A 16,900-nucleotide genomic window follows, 5' to 3' on the forward strand; every position below is an offset into this window, starting at 1 on the left:
GCAACTCTGCCAGACAGTCAGCCTACTCAGGTAAAAGCATTCTGCTAGGGAATTTACTACCACACACATTTGCACAAAAATGACATTTAATCCTAGCTCATTGTGTGAAGCTTTTACCCTGAGAAATAGCTGTCTATGAAGTAAAAAGATGTTACCATCACTTCAGTGATCATGCTAAATCTTTCTATACATGCTGGGAAGTTTCCCCAGCTTTTATTTGTATGACAGAAAATAGTTGTTCAATTTTGCATTGTTTCAATTTTTAAATGGAAAAACATAAGCTTCTGATTATATTTAACTAAAAAGTACCATGCAAGACAGAAACTCCACTGCATTCTCAATTGCTCATCAGTATCATGACCAGCATTTTCCTGATAACACAAATCCACAGTGTAGACACAAATTACACATTGAGCTGATACAGATATAATTGTGCTTCATAGCTCTAAATTATAAAGACATGTTTTCATAAAGTGCCATTATTCTCATTTATTAAAAAGATAATCCTACACAGATGAATGAATTTCATACATGTAAAGTAGCTTGGTAAATTCATATTTTAATGCACAGTGTTATACTTGGGGATTCCCAGTTAATTTTTATTTCATAGAATGGCTCCGCAGGGCATTCTCAGTTATGACTTGAATAGACTCGTACTGCTCTACTGCAAGATTTTTTTGACTGGATTCTTTAAAAGCTGCTCTAGGCACACTGTGAAGTTTGAGCAGAAAGCACAGAGTTCCCATGCACCTTTCCTTCTTCCATTCACAGCCTTCCCAGCTGTCCACAGCCCCACGAGAGCAGTGTGATCACCATACTCAGTGACCCCACTTAGACACATCGTCCAGCCTTTGCCCGTGGTTTACATTAGGGCTCATGCTTGGTGCGTCCCTCACACCACCCAAATAAATACACAGGGTCACACATCCATGACTCCAGCACCAGGAAGAGTACCTTTACTCTCTTAAAGACCTTCTATTTCCCACTTGTTCACCTCTCCCTGCCTTAACTCCTAAAAGTCACCAATTTCTTTACTGTATCCTCACTTTTGTCCCCTTCAGAATGTCCTGAAGTTGGAATCCAAAGTATGTTGACTTTTCAGTTCGATTTCTTTGACTTAGAATATGCACAGAAGTTCCCTCCATGTGGTTTCATAGCTCATTTTCAGTGCTAAATAATATTGGCATAGCTAGACTCCCACAGTTCACTCCTCCAGTCACCTGCCGTCCAGGCTTATATTAGACGTCCCCCAAGAGCCTCACGAGCCCAGGGACAAGGCCTTTAAAGCTGAATGGATCACTGAGAGGCTAACGGTGCTGTGAGGAGCAGGCCCTGGTGGATGGAGGCTGTCACTGAGGGCGTGACCTCCAAGAGTGGACCTCCCTGCCCAGTCCCTCCCTCCCTCTCTGCCTCCTGACCACTGTGATGTGTGATCATCCCCTGCCCGTAAGGCAGGCCCTTTCCCCAGGCAGCTTCTGCCCTGCAGCCAGCCGACGACCCAGTCTCTAACATGAACCGCTACTCCTTCAAGTGCAGCAGCTTTTGTCCCAGCCATGAGGAAAATGACTCAGTCGCTTACAGGGGACATCATGGTTGCTTCCAAATGTGGGCATTTATGAAGAAAGCTGCTACAACAGGTTTCTGTATAAATTTAGTTCATTTGGAGAAACACCAAAGAGTGAATCAAAATTCTGATTCATAAGGTGAAAATACATTTAATTTTGTCAGAAATTACCCAGGGGGCCTTCACAGTAGCTATACTATTTCTCATTCCCAGCAGTAATGAATGAGAAGTCCCGTGGTCCCACAGGCTCACAGATGTGAAGTTTTCAGTGTTTGCAATTTTGACCCATCTAGTGGTGGGTGGTGGCCAATATCCAGCTTTGCTCTTACAATACTTCTTTTATGTTTTTGCCAAAAATCTGTGATTACTGTATTATCTGATTTCCAGACAACTGAGCTTAGGTTTGCATGTAGTTAAAAGTGCCCCCTTTGACACTGTATATGAGACTCTTTCTGACCTGGGTTTTACATTCACTGTGCTAACCCTACTACCATAGCACACCAGAGGTGTGGATGTAAGTGAACTTTTTCTCACAGACCATTTTCCTAAGATTAGATTCCACGCTAAAGCCAACCAAGTCCAGAAAGGCATTATTGATAGCTACGATTTTAGGTAGTATTTACCTCACTGATGCTTGTTATATGAGTTCTCTTTAAGGATTTAAATTACTTTAAATTCTCAAATTTACAATCTCTTTTCTTTAGAGCAAGATTGCACATCTCACATGCAGCTAATCAGTGTCAAGAACAGAGAACTTAAAAGGGGTTGTGAAATATTTAAGCATATTTTTAAATTATGATGGAGTGAAGGAAACCATCAGGGCTGAAGAGGTAAGAATTTCAAGCAGGGCATCTGCATTGGCACACAAGGGCTGTGCCAGGCTCTGCTGCCGAGCCTTGGCTCCCCATAAGCATCCCCACAAGCAAAGCATAGGACGAGGACCAGGCCTGGTTCCTAGGATGGCGGTATTGATAAGAAGCTCTCCTTAAAAGGAGATGCCCTGATCAGCCTTGGCTATGGAGACAATGTAAAGGCAAAATATTACTTTTCCACCCTAAGAGTGTGTAACCACCAAGCTGTGTCACAAAGGCACGGATGTAGCTGAAATTCACACCATCTATATGGCCCAGGTTCCAGGCGTAGACTTTCATTTAAAGTGATAGAAAAATCAACTACTGGTATGTGTGCCAACAGGAGTGAATCTCAAGACATTCTGCTCAGTGAGGGAAGTCAGGCATGAAATGCAGAATTCTAAAAGACACCATTAATCTGTGGTAACAGAGAGAAATCAGCGATTACCATGACAAAGGGTATGGTAATTGCTTGCAGAGATGTGACAGAGGGACTAGGGGTGTAGCTCAGGGGTAGAAGGGGTGCTTAGGACATGCCAGGCCTTGCGTTCCGTCCCCAGGATCTTTCCTCAAAAAAGCTGCAGAAGAGAGCAATCTAGAGGTGATGGGCACCGTCTAAGTCTTGCATGTACTGCTGTTTACACAGGCATATGCAATGTTCATTGAACTTTCTTCATTGGATTCACTGAATTTTACTGCATAACATTTATACTTCAATAATGGGGATTTAAAAAGAAATTAATGCATCAACTTCACACTGAGTATCAGTGAGTTGAAACTCCAGGTACTGTGGCAGTGGCTCTGGTAAACTGTTAGCGCTACTTAGTTTGATAAATTAGAATAAAAAAAACAATAATGAGGTGATAACAGTCATCAGGAGGGGTAGAACAAGCTATTCTAAGAAGTTCCCTTAGATGTGAGACTCAGCCAGAAGGAAGTCTCAGGAAACATGAGGTCAAACTAGTGAGTAGCTGAGCAACGAATTGTGCAGATCCTTCCCGCAAAGACATCAGTATTTCTGAACATTTAAATAAAAGATGTCATTGGAAATATGGTGACTGGCAAGATTGCATTAAAGATTAGAAAAGCAACAGAACTAAATATCCAATAACGAAATTCCAATCACCGAAGCTACACACTCAGTAACTTGGGTAACCAATGAACTACTCGGATTCATCAATGAACTATGAATGTACAAATGAGTCAAAAACATCCTGCACACACACCCCAAACTAACACACAAAACACTAGATAAGACGGTCAGTTGTATAACTTTTTTGTGTACCAGGGATCAAACTCATGACCTCGCACTTGCCAGGCAGGTGCTTATGCTGCTGAGCTAAATCCCTAGCTAGTTGTGTAACTTTTAAATAAAGAAAGAAAACCCAGATCAATTGACTCCACATAAAAGTTTAGCGACACTTGTGTCCCCTTGATAGTTATTCACCATTGGTGCTGTCAACATATATAAGATTCAAGTAATTAAACTGTTCTGTATATAAGAATATTTTTACCTCGGCTAGATCAGCAAGTGACATTTTGCTTTCCATTGTGTTCTTTCTTAACCTAGAGTGAGCTGTCACATGTGGTCATTCCTTGTTTCATAAAGATGTCTGACTTTCACTAAGTTTATTTCTAATGTTCTGCACATAATTTTTAAAAGACCGAGTAAAGTTAATTGAATTTTTATGTCTCATTCGGAAGTACTTGTGATTAATACATTTAAATGAACCTTTTTCAATTCAACAGATATATTTCCATACTGACCTTTACTGAAAGCTTTCTAGGCAAATAAATTTGATATTTGATATTGCACTTTATACCTACTCTTGCATTTAATATTAGATATTCTCTTTAAGAATTTACAGAAGATTGCTAGCTATGATAAATTTAATAATTTATTGGTAATAAAACATTTGAAGATAAAATACTGTAAAAATTTTATCTTGGAATAATTCCATGAGACAATATAATCTACTTAAAGGGAAATGTTTTATCTTCTTGTATAGAAGACAGATCATCTGTCCTTAAAATAATAAACATAAAAATACACAAAATGATTTTTGTGTACTTCCAAATATTTAGGGCTCATTAGCACGGAAGCCTTTAGCTCATCAAGTGATCATGAATTTCTGACTTTGTGCGCATTACCGTGCACAGCTAAGCTGCTGAGCATTCTGCCACAGCTGTGTGAAACACGAGGCCTATGTAACAAACTCTAGTGTAAAAGTACCCAGGTCACCAACTCTAAAACCATGGTGGCTGTTTAGCGCCACCATCTCCCATCAGGTGATTCTCCCAGCAGCCAGCGCAGGGCCGTGGACCCCACCCAGCATTGGACCCCAGGCTGGTACTCACAGCTGGAGAAGATCAGCGGGCAGGAGTGCTCGTCCATGGGGAAGTTGTGCAGCTGCAGCTGGCACTCGGCATTGATGGTGAGCCTGCAGGAGAGCCACAGTCACTCCGGGGACAACAGCGCGGCCTAGGCACCTGGGCGGGCCGCAGGGTGGCTAAGGTCCCGCAAGGCAGCAAGTGGGAGGGCAGGCAGGCCCGGAAGCTGGGTCCGTCCTGGGCACCGCCTTAACTCAGTGCGGCCACTTGGTTGCTTTTCAATTGTTTATTTTGTGTTGCTTTTAACTATCAGTAGTAGACAGAACTCCAATTAGTAAAATTCCAACTGTGCCTAAAATCCAAGCCAAGTCAGAGAGGAGGAAATAAACCAACTGTTGTTTAATAAGTTGTTGTTTTCAATCTGTTTAATGAAATATTCCTCCCTTTGAAACTGGCATGTTTGTCTAAATGGGTGTTATGCCAAAATCAACCCACTTGGATGGGGTAAGGGACGTCCTGCTTGGACAATGCCCTGGCCTTCGAGCAGCAGGCCATGGCCCTACTAAGTGAGTCCACTGTACCCTTCCAAAGCTAGAGACAGGATTCCTACTGAGAATCCCAGGACCAGCTGCATCTCTGTTCTTCACGCAGGTTTTGTGAGGTCAGCTTCACTTCAGAATCTTGTTTTGGTTGCTCTAGGACCAGTGACACACCTGTCACAGATCCCAGCTCACTCAGTGTATTTCACGGCCAACCTCCCTGCTGTAGCTTTTAAAAAATTATTATTATTGTTGTTGTTCCCTGTGGGCAAAATTATTATTTCCCTGAACTTTACTGTTCTCCTAGCTTGGCTGATTTTGACGGTGTCTGTATTTACATTAATGCTCTGGACACTTGCTGGACATGGGGAGCCACAGATTGCTCAGGACCATGAGCGCCTGTAATTAAAAATTCTTGGCCCTGTGTGTGGGATGAGGAAAAAAGAGCGCTGCAGGGAGCTTGGGGGGCCTCCAGGAGCTGGGAGGACACTGAGCAGAAGCAAGGAAGTGTGACAGCCCCTGAGCCAGGCTGAGTTCAAAACGCCTCTCAGCCTGCAGGAACAGGAATGCAGCTCCAGGAACCTGGAGTTTAGAAGGCTTTTCTGGCACACAGGAGTCTGCCCTTGAGTCCCAGGGATGGATGAGCCTCACCAAGGGGAAAATGGGACGTGACAGAGGCCAGGTGCAGGCAGAAAGGGCAGGATGGGGACACGCAGCCTCAAGGCAAGGGAGGGTGCATGTGCCTCTGGAGACAGGAACACAGACAGGCAGCGCACAGCGCTTTGGGGTGAGCCGGGAAGTGCTCTCTGGAGTTCCATGCCACTGGACGCCATCCTGGGCCTGGCACTGGACAGGTGGCATGGCTTCCAGAGAGGAGGATCAGTGGTGCGGTGCAGTGTGCAGTGTGCTTCCGCTCAGTTAGGCTGCCAAGGTTCAGCTAGGTGGGGAGCTCTGCTCCCGCCAATCCGCTGCAGGGATTCTGGTAACTCAAGCGATTCCTCTGAAGCACAATTTGCCACTTCCTTGGGTTTCTGCGAGGACCACCCCACCTTCAGGGGGACCTGCACAGCAGTCCCACTTCAGCTAGGGATGTGCCCATTGCACCTGCTGCCCCTGTGATCTCAGATTTGTTTTACATCCCTTTTGCAGCACTAGGGATGAAATTCAGGGTCTTGTGCATGCTGGACAATGTCAGTTTGACAATTGCTCATATGTTAGATCAGACTCAAGCCCTTCTCTGTGTTCCCAGCTGAGTGGACACAAGGGGCTAAATATATAAAATATAAGAAAGATGACTTCAAAACTGTCTTCCTGCAGAAATAAATTCTGACCAACGGATGGTTTCGCACTTGTCACAGATTATCTACCTGCTTTCATTTTCACACAGGTGGCACCAGAACAAATGCTTTTAGGATGCTATCTAGTATGTCAAACACGAAAAAGGGTATAACTTTGAGCTAAAACTAGGGTCTCATGGCAATAGTAATTTAAATTAAGGATCTAAAATTAGACCATAATAAAGAGCCACATACACAGCAGGAATTCGTTTTATAGTGTAATAGTCTATAATTTATGATGCATTTCAAAATTACTAGAGGAGTCCAAAAATTCCAAACATCATGTGGAAATGAGAGCCACTGGTGGACATACAAACACCAACCATCCTGCTCTGATCAATATGCATTGTGTCCATGCACTGTGTCCTCACACTGCACTTGGTAGGCATGCATAAATGTTATATGTCGATTAAAACTTTTAAAGAACCACCATGTGGCATCTTACCTTAAAGTGTAAAGAATTTTCCCATCGTTCCAGATTCGGAGGAGCTGATTGGGGGTGGTGATCCAGTGGGCCTCTGCAGTTTTAGAATTGCGGAAGATTGTGTCTGGGATCCATATCAAGCCCACCATGTTGCTATTCAGAGTAAGTATTTTCATGGTGCTGTTGAACCGAAGGCGACTGTCAGTCCAGGTCTGAGCAAAAAATATATCGATTTGGTATTCCTGAAACACAGCAAAGAAGAGGCACGGCAGTTCTATTAGTGAGTTCCTTCCACACACTTCATTTTCTTTGTCCCAAGTCTGGGTTCCTCCGTGTTTGCACGCCCACCTGTCACTCCTCCTGTTGTTAGGGATTGAGACGCTGCCTGGTGTGACACAGATGAGAGCCAACATGCTAGGTCAGCAGTTTAAAAACATGCAATGGAATATAATGCTAGGTTCCAGAAAGCAGGAGGAGGAGCTGAATGAGGCAGCAGACTGTTCCCCCCCAGTGCCAGCCCTGATGAGCAGTGCAGTCTGTGAGCGCCTGTGCTCTGTAAAACCAGGGAAATCACGTCTACCTCCTAATGTGTTATCAAGCAAAGGGAAGTAATTAAACACCAAACTCTACTATATAGCATGAGCACAGTGATCTATAATAGTAGCTTATATAATAATAGTTATTGTTATTCAGAAGAGCGCAAATAATACAACCAAATACCAGAAAAGTCAGTAAATCAAGCAAGAGCACAGAACCGCGGTACAGAGAGGACAGTGCTCCAGCCAGCTGCTGACCCCACAGACAGGTGCAGGCCTTCCAGTGACAGAGGCAAAAGCATAGCCCTGAAGGCTACAGGCCTGCAGTGCCAAGAGGACACTGCAGTGGCCATCAGATAATGGTTGATATCACAGAAGGACCTAGAGACTATCTCCAGATGGGCCCACCTCTGAGACTACTCTCTCACCTCAGTGTAAAGGATTATCCAGGATACGAAGAATGGAGAGACTGATCCCTAGAGACTTCAGTATTTCTAATATTTTCATAGCTCCCACTACGTGTGAGATACTTCAGGATTACAGAATTCAGGAACGATCGGGAATTCCCATCAACTTCCTTATTGCTGAGTTTCCAGTTAAAGAACCTTCCTAAGTATTACAACAGACAGATTTATGATGCAACTCGCACTGTTTTACTGATGGGTTCACTCATTGTTGTTTATTGCACTGACTCTGCCAGGGCCTGCAAACCAGCAGCAGCTCAGCAGCATGTGAGAAAGAAAACTCTTGGCCTCACAGAGCTTGCATTCTAGCCAGGGAAGAAAGGCCTTGCAGAAACAGATAGCTCAGAAATAGATGGGGTCCAGAAGTCACATGCATTATGCAGAAAATATGGCTAACTTATCACTTAGGGCTCTGTTTAAGAGAACAAAAGGCAGCTACTCATAAAGCTGCATGAGCTAGGAACCCAAATTCATATACTGTGCACATTCAAAGTTGGGGCCTTTGGGTGCTAACTACAGTTAAGGGTGGGGCTGAGAGGGTGCCAGCACCACCACCTCTTGGCCTAGATGGCTCCAGAACTGTGAGCCAAAGAAAACTCTGATCTAATTTTGAGTGACCTAGTCTCAAGTACTGTATTATGGCTAAAGGAACTGAACTAAGATAGCATTCAAGTATTCAGTGGAAGAGAAACTGTGGTGCCGAGAAGCTGATGTTGCACAAGTATTTGAGTAGCCAGGGAGAGAGCAACCCGGGGGTCATCTCAGGGAGCAGGTTACCCAAGAACTTCTATCCACGCCTGGAATCAGTGTGGCTCTTCCCCATATAGAGAGGTGTGTGATACTCAGCTGTTAGGGTTTCTGCCTGGATGACCCCCTGAAGTCTCATGTGCTCACAGGAGGATGCTCATGGGGTGTGACACTAAGCAGTGGATTCCTCCCCTGGCGAGGTTATACTGTGGGGTTGGAGGTGAAGCCTGGTTGCAGGAGGTGTCACTGCTGCATGGCCTGGAAGGGCTGTCACCTTCCTTTCTCTTTTTATCCTTCTCTGTTTTCTGCTGACAGTCCATGTGCTGCTTTCCCTCTGCCATGCTGCTTTGTTTTGCAGCCAATGGATTATGGACTGAAACCTCCACAAACTGTGAGCCAAAATAAACCTTTCCAACCTTAAACGTGTGGGCATCCGGTATTGTGTCTCAGTGATAAGAAAGATATCACCACAGCGGCCACCTCAGAAGTTCAAATTTGCAGATTAGTGGTTTCTGTTCTTCGAGTGTCTTCCAAAATGTGTATGTACCTCTCCTTAATTGACTCCAAAACTACAGCTACACCTAGAAGGAGGGTCTGAGAAGAACTGTGTGTTGGTGTGTGCGTGCAGACACACGTGTGTTCAGGTCCACAGACCTCATTCTCTGTTACTCAACTCTGCATTTACTGATGGACACACAACTGGCCTGCAGGCTGGTGTCATGCATGGTGAAAGGCTCGGCAAACCCAACACCTGTGACAAGGCAGAACATATGTCAAACGAGCATGGAGCTCTTTCAGCAGAAACTGAAAAGGAATGTTAACTAGCAATGTGCTGACTGCTAATGGCTGCGCTTGGAAAGTTATCAAGGAAAGAAATTTCTCATAATGGAATTAGGCACTTTGAAAGCAATTATAAAAGAAAAGAGAAAGAGAAATCCAACTCGGAGCCCGAGAGGGTTGGGAGAGGCAAAGCCTTGTCATCCCATCAGGAAAGGCTTATTAGAGCTGCCAGCAGTGCCCAACGCCTATTTCAGCAGCTCTGCAGAAAAAAGTCAGCCATCACCAACCTGTAAATGGATTAAGCTATCACCCTATAAAATCTTTAATTATGAAAGTAGCACTCAAGAAAAAAATGAAGGTGCTGCAGTCCCATCAAAGCTGGCAGGGCCAAGTTTCCCATGCAGTCAGCTCTCTGATCCTCAGGGTCTACATCAATGGAGTCAACCAACTCCAGATGGAAAATGTATTTTAAAAAATTAGATCTGTGCTGAATATGTACAGACTTTTGCTTGTCATTATCCCCTAAACAACACAGTATAACAACTTATACAGAACGTACGTTCTACATGGGAGACTGCAGAGTTCTCAGGCAAACACTCAGCCATTTACATATGGAAGCCGGGAATCTGCTGAGGTTGGTCTTGGACAGGATCCTGGAAACAATGGCCCCTTTTGTTTAAGAGAGAAACAGGGAAGGTGAAAGCAGGGTGCGGGCACCTACAACAGCAAAGACAGGTACAGGAACTCAGAGTCACGCTGAGAAGACAGCTGCAGATGGACAGAACCGTAGGTCAGAAGGACAAGGGAGGACATGAGACTCTGCTGTGTCTTTGATAAACAACACCCTGCCTCCAAAGGAGGCTGATTTTCCAATGCCCTCTTAAAATACCAAAATTGTTTATTGTTAGGAGTCAGAGAGGGAACAGAAGACTTGCCTAGGAAACAGAATTACTGTGGGAGCCCACTCAGGATCTTCCCAGGTACCACAGCTGTTAAAACCAGCGACAGTGCACCCCAACTCCATCCCAGCCTAGGTACACACAGCACATGGAGGGAGGACAGGGGTGTAGTTACCTGTTCCTCGGAGGGTACAGGTCAGCAGAACGCAGGGAGTCATGTACAGACGGTGTTTTGATCAAGGCATGTGGGCATGTGTGGTCATCCTCCAGTAAACCCAGGGACTGGTTCCAGAATCCCAACAATTGCCAAAATGTGCAGATGCTCTACCTCCTTATATAAAATGGCACAGGCTACCGAAATCCTTCCCTAAACTTCACGGATACCCCATGATACTAAGTGCAATGGAATGGTATGTAAATATTTGCTGCATTTTATTGTTTATGGAATGGTCAAAAACATCTGCCATGTTCTGTAAAGATCCAGCAATCACACGCTTAACCATACAATAGACGAATGAACCCGGATGAACAACTCTGTTTGAACAAGTCTGGAGATACTAAGGCCCACAGAGGCCAGGGCAGATTCCATCCACAGATCGCTTCCCTGTGTGGGTGTGGCATCATGGTTAGTGTACAGGAAGTGCAAATTTTGTTTCTTCTGGAACTTCCTGGGATGGTTCCCATGTATTTGCTCCATAACAGATGGTCGAAACTGGAGCGGGGAAACCACGGATAGAGAAGCCCAACTGTGTATGCATTTGTACACTACCCTGACCTTGAGGCTAGGATAGGGTGACTTTCTGAGTTGCCTCTCCTTCAAGAAGAGAAAAACATTTTCTTTCTTGTCTTTTTAGTTTTTATTGGTACCAGGGATCGAACTCACGACCGCATACTTGCAAGGCAGGCACTTATGCCGCTGAGCTAAATTCCCAGCCCCGAGAAACATTTTCTTGATGAGGGAAAAGGAGATGCTATTTAGGAGCTGGTTTGGATCATGGTGGTCACTGGAGCTGATGCTGAGTCTCGCAGCTCTCCTTGCAGGCACCTGCTAGAATCACTCTGTTCCGGATGTGAGCACCCCATTAATAAGGTGAACAACAAGGAGAAGAGTGTGCGTACGTGTGGCAGGGATTACAAAGAGCTGGAGTGGAACTCACTTGCGCTTTTTGTGATGAGACCGCCTATGTGGAGCAGAGTCCCTGACAACACACACTAGACCCACGGCCTGGCCCTGTTACCTGGAGTGGCTGCGATCCCAGCCTGTCCCACTGGTGTGGTGACAGATGGGGAAGGAGGAAACTGCAGAACGGGGGCTCAAGAGACAGGAAATCTTAGAACATGACGTGTGTGCGGTGAGGCAGAGGGAGCCATGCTAGCAGCCACAGGCGAGCACAGCACCTGCCTGTAGAAAGGACTTGGTAAGGCCAGCAGCCATTTCTCCTCTTCCTCTTCCTTGTCCTGCTCCTCCTCCATCCTCTCTGTCCCTCTGTCTGTCTGTCCGTCTCTCTCTGACAGCACATCCGCATGTAGTTCAGGCTGCCCTGGAGATGGTAATCCTCCTGCATCTGCCTCCCAGGGGCCCCATCATAGCCGCATCCTTCTTCTCCTTCTTTCCCCTTTGATACATGGTATTATGGACCACACTGTCCATAGCAGCCTGAAACTCACTGTCTCCGAAGCTGCCTTAGAATTCACAACCTTTCCACCTTGGCCTCCCAAGAGCCGGAGTTACAGGCATGCGTCATCCCTCTTCCATCCTAATGGCAGGATTTGGCATAACAGTGATGATTTATTTGTCAAAACCCAGCACTTTTAATAAAATTCGGTGTGTGAGACTGTTAAGGTAGCATACATGGCTATTTAGAAGAGTTCATTCTTCTCCGCTCACACTTGTTTTCTGGATAAGCAACCATAAAAGGGTGACAGTGTGGCCCGACGCATGTCTGAGCCTTGCCAATGAGATCAGTGGCATCAGGGAATGAAAACACCCTAATCAGTGCACTATAGGAACCATCGAAAGTTGTTCAACTTTTCCCAATCTGTCTGTTGAACCTCAGTATTATACCAGGAAAATAGAAGCTCAGAAAATTAGATGAATTTTGCCAAAGTTTCTCAATATGCTTAACTATTCTGAATTCTGGGATCCTAACTAAAACCTGACCGGTGAGATAAGTCCTTTCACCTGTAAATAACAGACACAGTGACAGCAGTGCTGCATCCTCTTTGCCTTTTCTTCTCCTTCTGGTCTCCGTGAAGGTACCATTTGTGCCTCTCCTGAAAAATGGAGGTTGGAATTGGGATAACCAAGTAGGATGCATTGCCCACGGCTTCTGGAAGGCACAGCACCTTCTGCCCAGACACTGGGACCGTGGAGACAGAGTCCTGGCTCTTCCTCACAGCAGGGAGACCGAGGTCTAGAAACAGGCACGACACCCCCTCCCCAGCAGAGGGAACGCGGCCACCCAAAGGCTTCCCGCAGGAAAGGCTGCCTGAGGCCAGCAGCGCCCTTCGCTCTCCTTCCTGCATGTCCTGCACCTTCCTGCCCTTTCCTTCCAGTCACTGACGAAGCTATTCGGTTCCAGTTGTTCTAACTTCTGCAGTCAGAATCTACCTCTTGGGTGTGGCTGGGAGGGGCTGCAGCTGAAACCCAGGGTCTGATTTCACTACAGGGGAAAGAAAGGAGGCCACTGGACATGGGGAACCCTGTGTGCAAGCCCTGTGACACTGAGTTTCCCTTCTTGGCCTCAGCTTCCTCATCTGCAAAAGGAGCACTTGTTGGGTTGAATGCAAGGATGTTTCCTTACTCCTGCCTGGAGTGAGCCTTCCACTGTTGAAACCGACTCATTTCCATCTCGTTTCTGTGTCTTAGTTTTCCAAGGACACGACTGGCTGACCCCTCCGTGTGTTCCACCTTCCACCACTGCAAGGAAGTTACCGTGCTTGACACCTGCATGAAGCAGCTGGGAAGTGCCTCAGAGCAAGGCTGCGGGGGCAGGAGTTGTCCCACTTTCCTGAGACAGAGGGGAGCGTCCTGCGGTGCCCCAGGCAGGGGAGTCTGCTCCCCACAGATCAGACAGCCTGCCTCAGATACCGTGGTCAGAAACCTGAGACCACGCAGTGTGTGGATGTTCTGTTGTGTCTACCCTGACTAATGTTAGAGAAACACTTCCCACCCACAGGGAAATAATTTCCTTTCTCTCATCAACTTTTTTTTGTAATGGCATTAATCATCCTTTTCTGCAGAAGGAAAAAAAGTCACTCTCACAATGTCTGTCTAAAAATAAACAACATTTTATATAACTCATAAATGGCAATGAAATTAGTGTGTCTGAAAGGCTAATAAATGTAACAGGTGAAAAATGTGCAGGGCTGCACACCCCATTCCACAGCCATGCTGGTGACAGGCTGCAGCCCTGTTAGTCACAGGAAAGCTTCGTTTCCCTAAAGACGCCAGGGATTGCTGCAGAGCATTCTGACAAGACGGAGCAAGAACCGAGCTTCTTAATAATAATACTCATGTTAACTCTAAAAATCTGAAAATTAGTTCCTCACACTTTTCTCCCTTCCATTGCCAAAGAGGGCCAAGCAGGAAAAAAATAACAGATTACTGCAGGGTTTGGAGTCTGGGCCGCTGGAGACACAGATGCCTGGGGGACACAGCTCGGCCCTCTGGTCCTGGCTCTGCAGCGCACCGCTAGGGTCAGATGTAATGGAAGCCCACAGCTGAGGGGCGGCTCGCCAGGGAAGGGCAGGCCCAGCACACAGGTGGCCAGGGTCAGGCCCTCACTCCATCTCAAAAACAAAAAACGCTGCAGTTAATAATTCTTTATATAAAAAACATAGTCAAACACTCGTGCCCATTAAATATGGCCAAGGTCTGTAATTCCTTCCTCATGAAATCGGAAAGCATTATCTAGTTTTGTTTATGGCTTTCTCTCCTCAGATCTGTAATTTCCTAAAATCAGTCCTAGGCGACAAGGCTTTCACAGTGGCCCCACAGTCTTCCTGGGGCCTGGGACGGCCACACTGGACATCCTGGGTTTTCCTGCTGGCTGCTCCCAGGGAACCTTCCACCAGGCTCCAAGGCTCCTGCCTCCCTGAGGTTCCCCAACCCACTCTCCCCCGGGCCCTTATCCCTGGGTAGGGATAAGGCTGGGAACCATGTGTAGGCCACTTCTGTAATCCCAGCGGAAGGCAGAAGCAGGAGGGCCAGGGCCACAAACTGAGGCCAATCTGGTCCATTTACTCAGATCCTGTCTCCAAACTGAAATTTCGAAATCGGGCTAAGATCTAACAGTGACAGGAGCTTGCTAAATTTGCAGTATCATTGTTGGAATGTCCACTCTACAAGCTTTAATTTTGTGACTGGAACAATTATTTCTAAGATGGCAATATGTAATCCATTAACTAGTGATTTCCTACTGCGCATTTTTTTCTTCTGTAAATCTGTGTAACTTGTACCCCTTCACTGTTTTTTTTTTTCTTTCTTTTCTTTTCTCCTTAAATAAAAAAAATAAATAAATAAATAAATAAATAAATTTGCTCAAGGCCATTGTTTTGATTCTCACCATAGCAAAGAAACAACAGACTTGGGAGCCTGGGGCCCAGCACCTGGGCTTAGTGCAAGGGGCAGCTTGGTGCGTTAGACACTCACACAGCAGCTAGAAGGTGAGAGGGGAGGGTGCGTCTCTCAGCCAGTAGAAAGGAGAGGCCCCTTTGAGATGAGCAGGTTGTGAGGAACCAGTGACTGCTGCCTGGACGCGGCAGGAACCAGGGCCTCCTTCTGCCACAGTGGGCACACTGCTCCAGGGCTGGCCAGGGATCTGTCACCGGGCAAAGGTCACCGCAGGACCCATGAGGAAAGTCTAAAAATTATAGCTATTGGCCGGCCATGGTTCCTAATGCCTGTAATCCCAGCACTTGGGAGGCCGAGGCAGAAAGATCACCAGCAATCTGAGGCTAGAACTGAGTTCAAGGTCAGTTTCAAAATAAAACAAAACGGAGACCTTGCTGGAGTGAGAAGGCCACATCTCCCCTCTCCCTCAGCTCCGTCCACCCCAAGTCCTTGGAAAGGCTGTGGGGACAGCCTCCGTGGTGGGTGGCTGCAGAGGCAGAGGCGGGAGTGGATCCATGCAAGGACAGGCGGGCCAGCCTGGGGACCGTCCACCCTCCTTGACCATCTCCCTTCTCAGTGTTCTCTCCCTTGAGCAGCTGTCCTTTCTCTGGTATTCACCCTCACTGGTGGCTTCCACTTTAAATTCTTCAGATCAGGACTAAGCGATTCAGCGCACATGGTCAAAGTTCCCCTGGATGTAAAAAGTGTAATGGGGCTGGGGGAACTGGGGTGTCGGTCAGTGATGCTGTCTATGTCTGGGTTTCACCACCACCAGTCCCTCAGAAAGGAAAGGCATAAAGGCTACTCTGAGTATTAACACAGGCTTAAACTTCTTCACACGGATACGCAGGTCACCAAGGATCTGGCTTTATAGCCTGTCCATCCCACCGTCCCACAAGCAAACCTGAGACCTCAGCCACGGTGTGGCACACATGGTATGCCCCTGCACACAGCGTTGTCCTGCCTGCTCCTCTGTGCCATGCAGCCCTCTCACCACACCATGCAGCCCTCTCACCAAGAGTCGCTTTGTGCAGCCTGCCTGTCCTCCTCCCGTCTTCCTGAGGCGTCTGTGTAACCTCCCACAGCCTTCCCTCTTTATGCAGTGTTTAAACACTACTGTTCTCCATCTGCCGGGGCCCTATTTTTCTATTTGATGTGTCTCACAATTAATATCTTCAGGATAGAGAATGGTAACATGGACTATGATTCCTCTTCTGGTGCAAACTCTCCTTTTGGTCTCTATCAAGAAATCTACTCTGGCTAAGCACACTCAATTTCCACAGACACAAAAGTGCCCACTGATGAACCAAGATCACACACTTTCACTACAAAGCAGCCTGTGATAACCCATGATTCTGTAGTCTGACTGAGAGCTGATTCTTCTTACACAACGGAAAGGAGGAACTTGCTGTCTGCCTAATGCTTTTAAATGATGGCCCTGACCCGTGTGTGGAAGCTCTGAGCACTACCAAAGGATGTGCACCCCAATGCACAGAACTCAGCCCTCTGGACAGCTGGCTCAGAGCCATGGGCACTGCCTGACCAGTGACATGATGACACTGCTGGGCCTCCTCTTCCAAGTCAGAAAGAGCCTGGCTCCCCGGAACCAGCACATTTCTGGAACTCTACTCTGTGTCCACTCATAGTTTCTTTGCTCACTCTGGAAAGCAAACCTACGCATTCCTGTGGATAGTGAGGGCCACCATGAACTCATTTCTGATTCATTCCTGCTTCTGGAGTCTGTCTGCTGTATGAATGCTCATTTAGTCAAAGGGAAAAATCTGTGTCCCCAGTTCCCCTCCAACCAGAAAGA

The 16,900-nt window shown here is 46.4% G+C and overlaps 1 protein-coding gene across 3 annotated transcripts in view; it reads right to left on the reverse strand.

Annotated features, from left to right (window-relative positions):
• The window catches only part of Gabrg3 (gamma-aminobutyric acid type A receptor subunit gamma3), a 534,280-nt gene that overhangs the window by 241,325 nt on the left and 276,055 nt on the right, over positions 1-16,900 (reverse strand). For all 3 annotated transcript variants that reach the window (XM_063249822.1, XM_063249824.1, XM_063249823.1), the window contains exons 4-5: positions 7,068-7,288; positions 4,774-4,856 (exon numbers count right to left, since the gene is read on the reverse strand). In XM_063249822.1, coding sequence (XP_063105892.1) covers positions 4,774-4,856; positions 7,068-7,288 — 304 coding nt within the window. The remainder of the gene's footprint in view (positions 1-4,773; positions 4,857-7,067; positions 7,289-16,900) is intronic.

Source organism: Cavia porcellus, unplaced genomic scaffold (assembly GCF_034190915.1).
Source record: "Cavia porcellus strain 051 isolate PalLab524CR breed Dunkin Hartley unplaced genomic scaffold, mCavPor4.1 scaffold_6, whole genome shotgun sequence".
NCBI classification, from domain to species: Eukaryota; Metazoa; Chordata; class Mammalia; order Rodentia; family Caviidae; genus Cavia; species Cavia porcellus.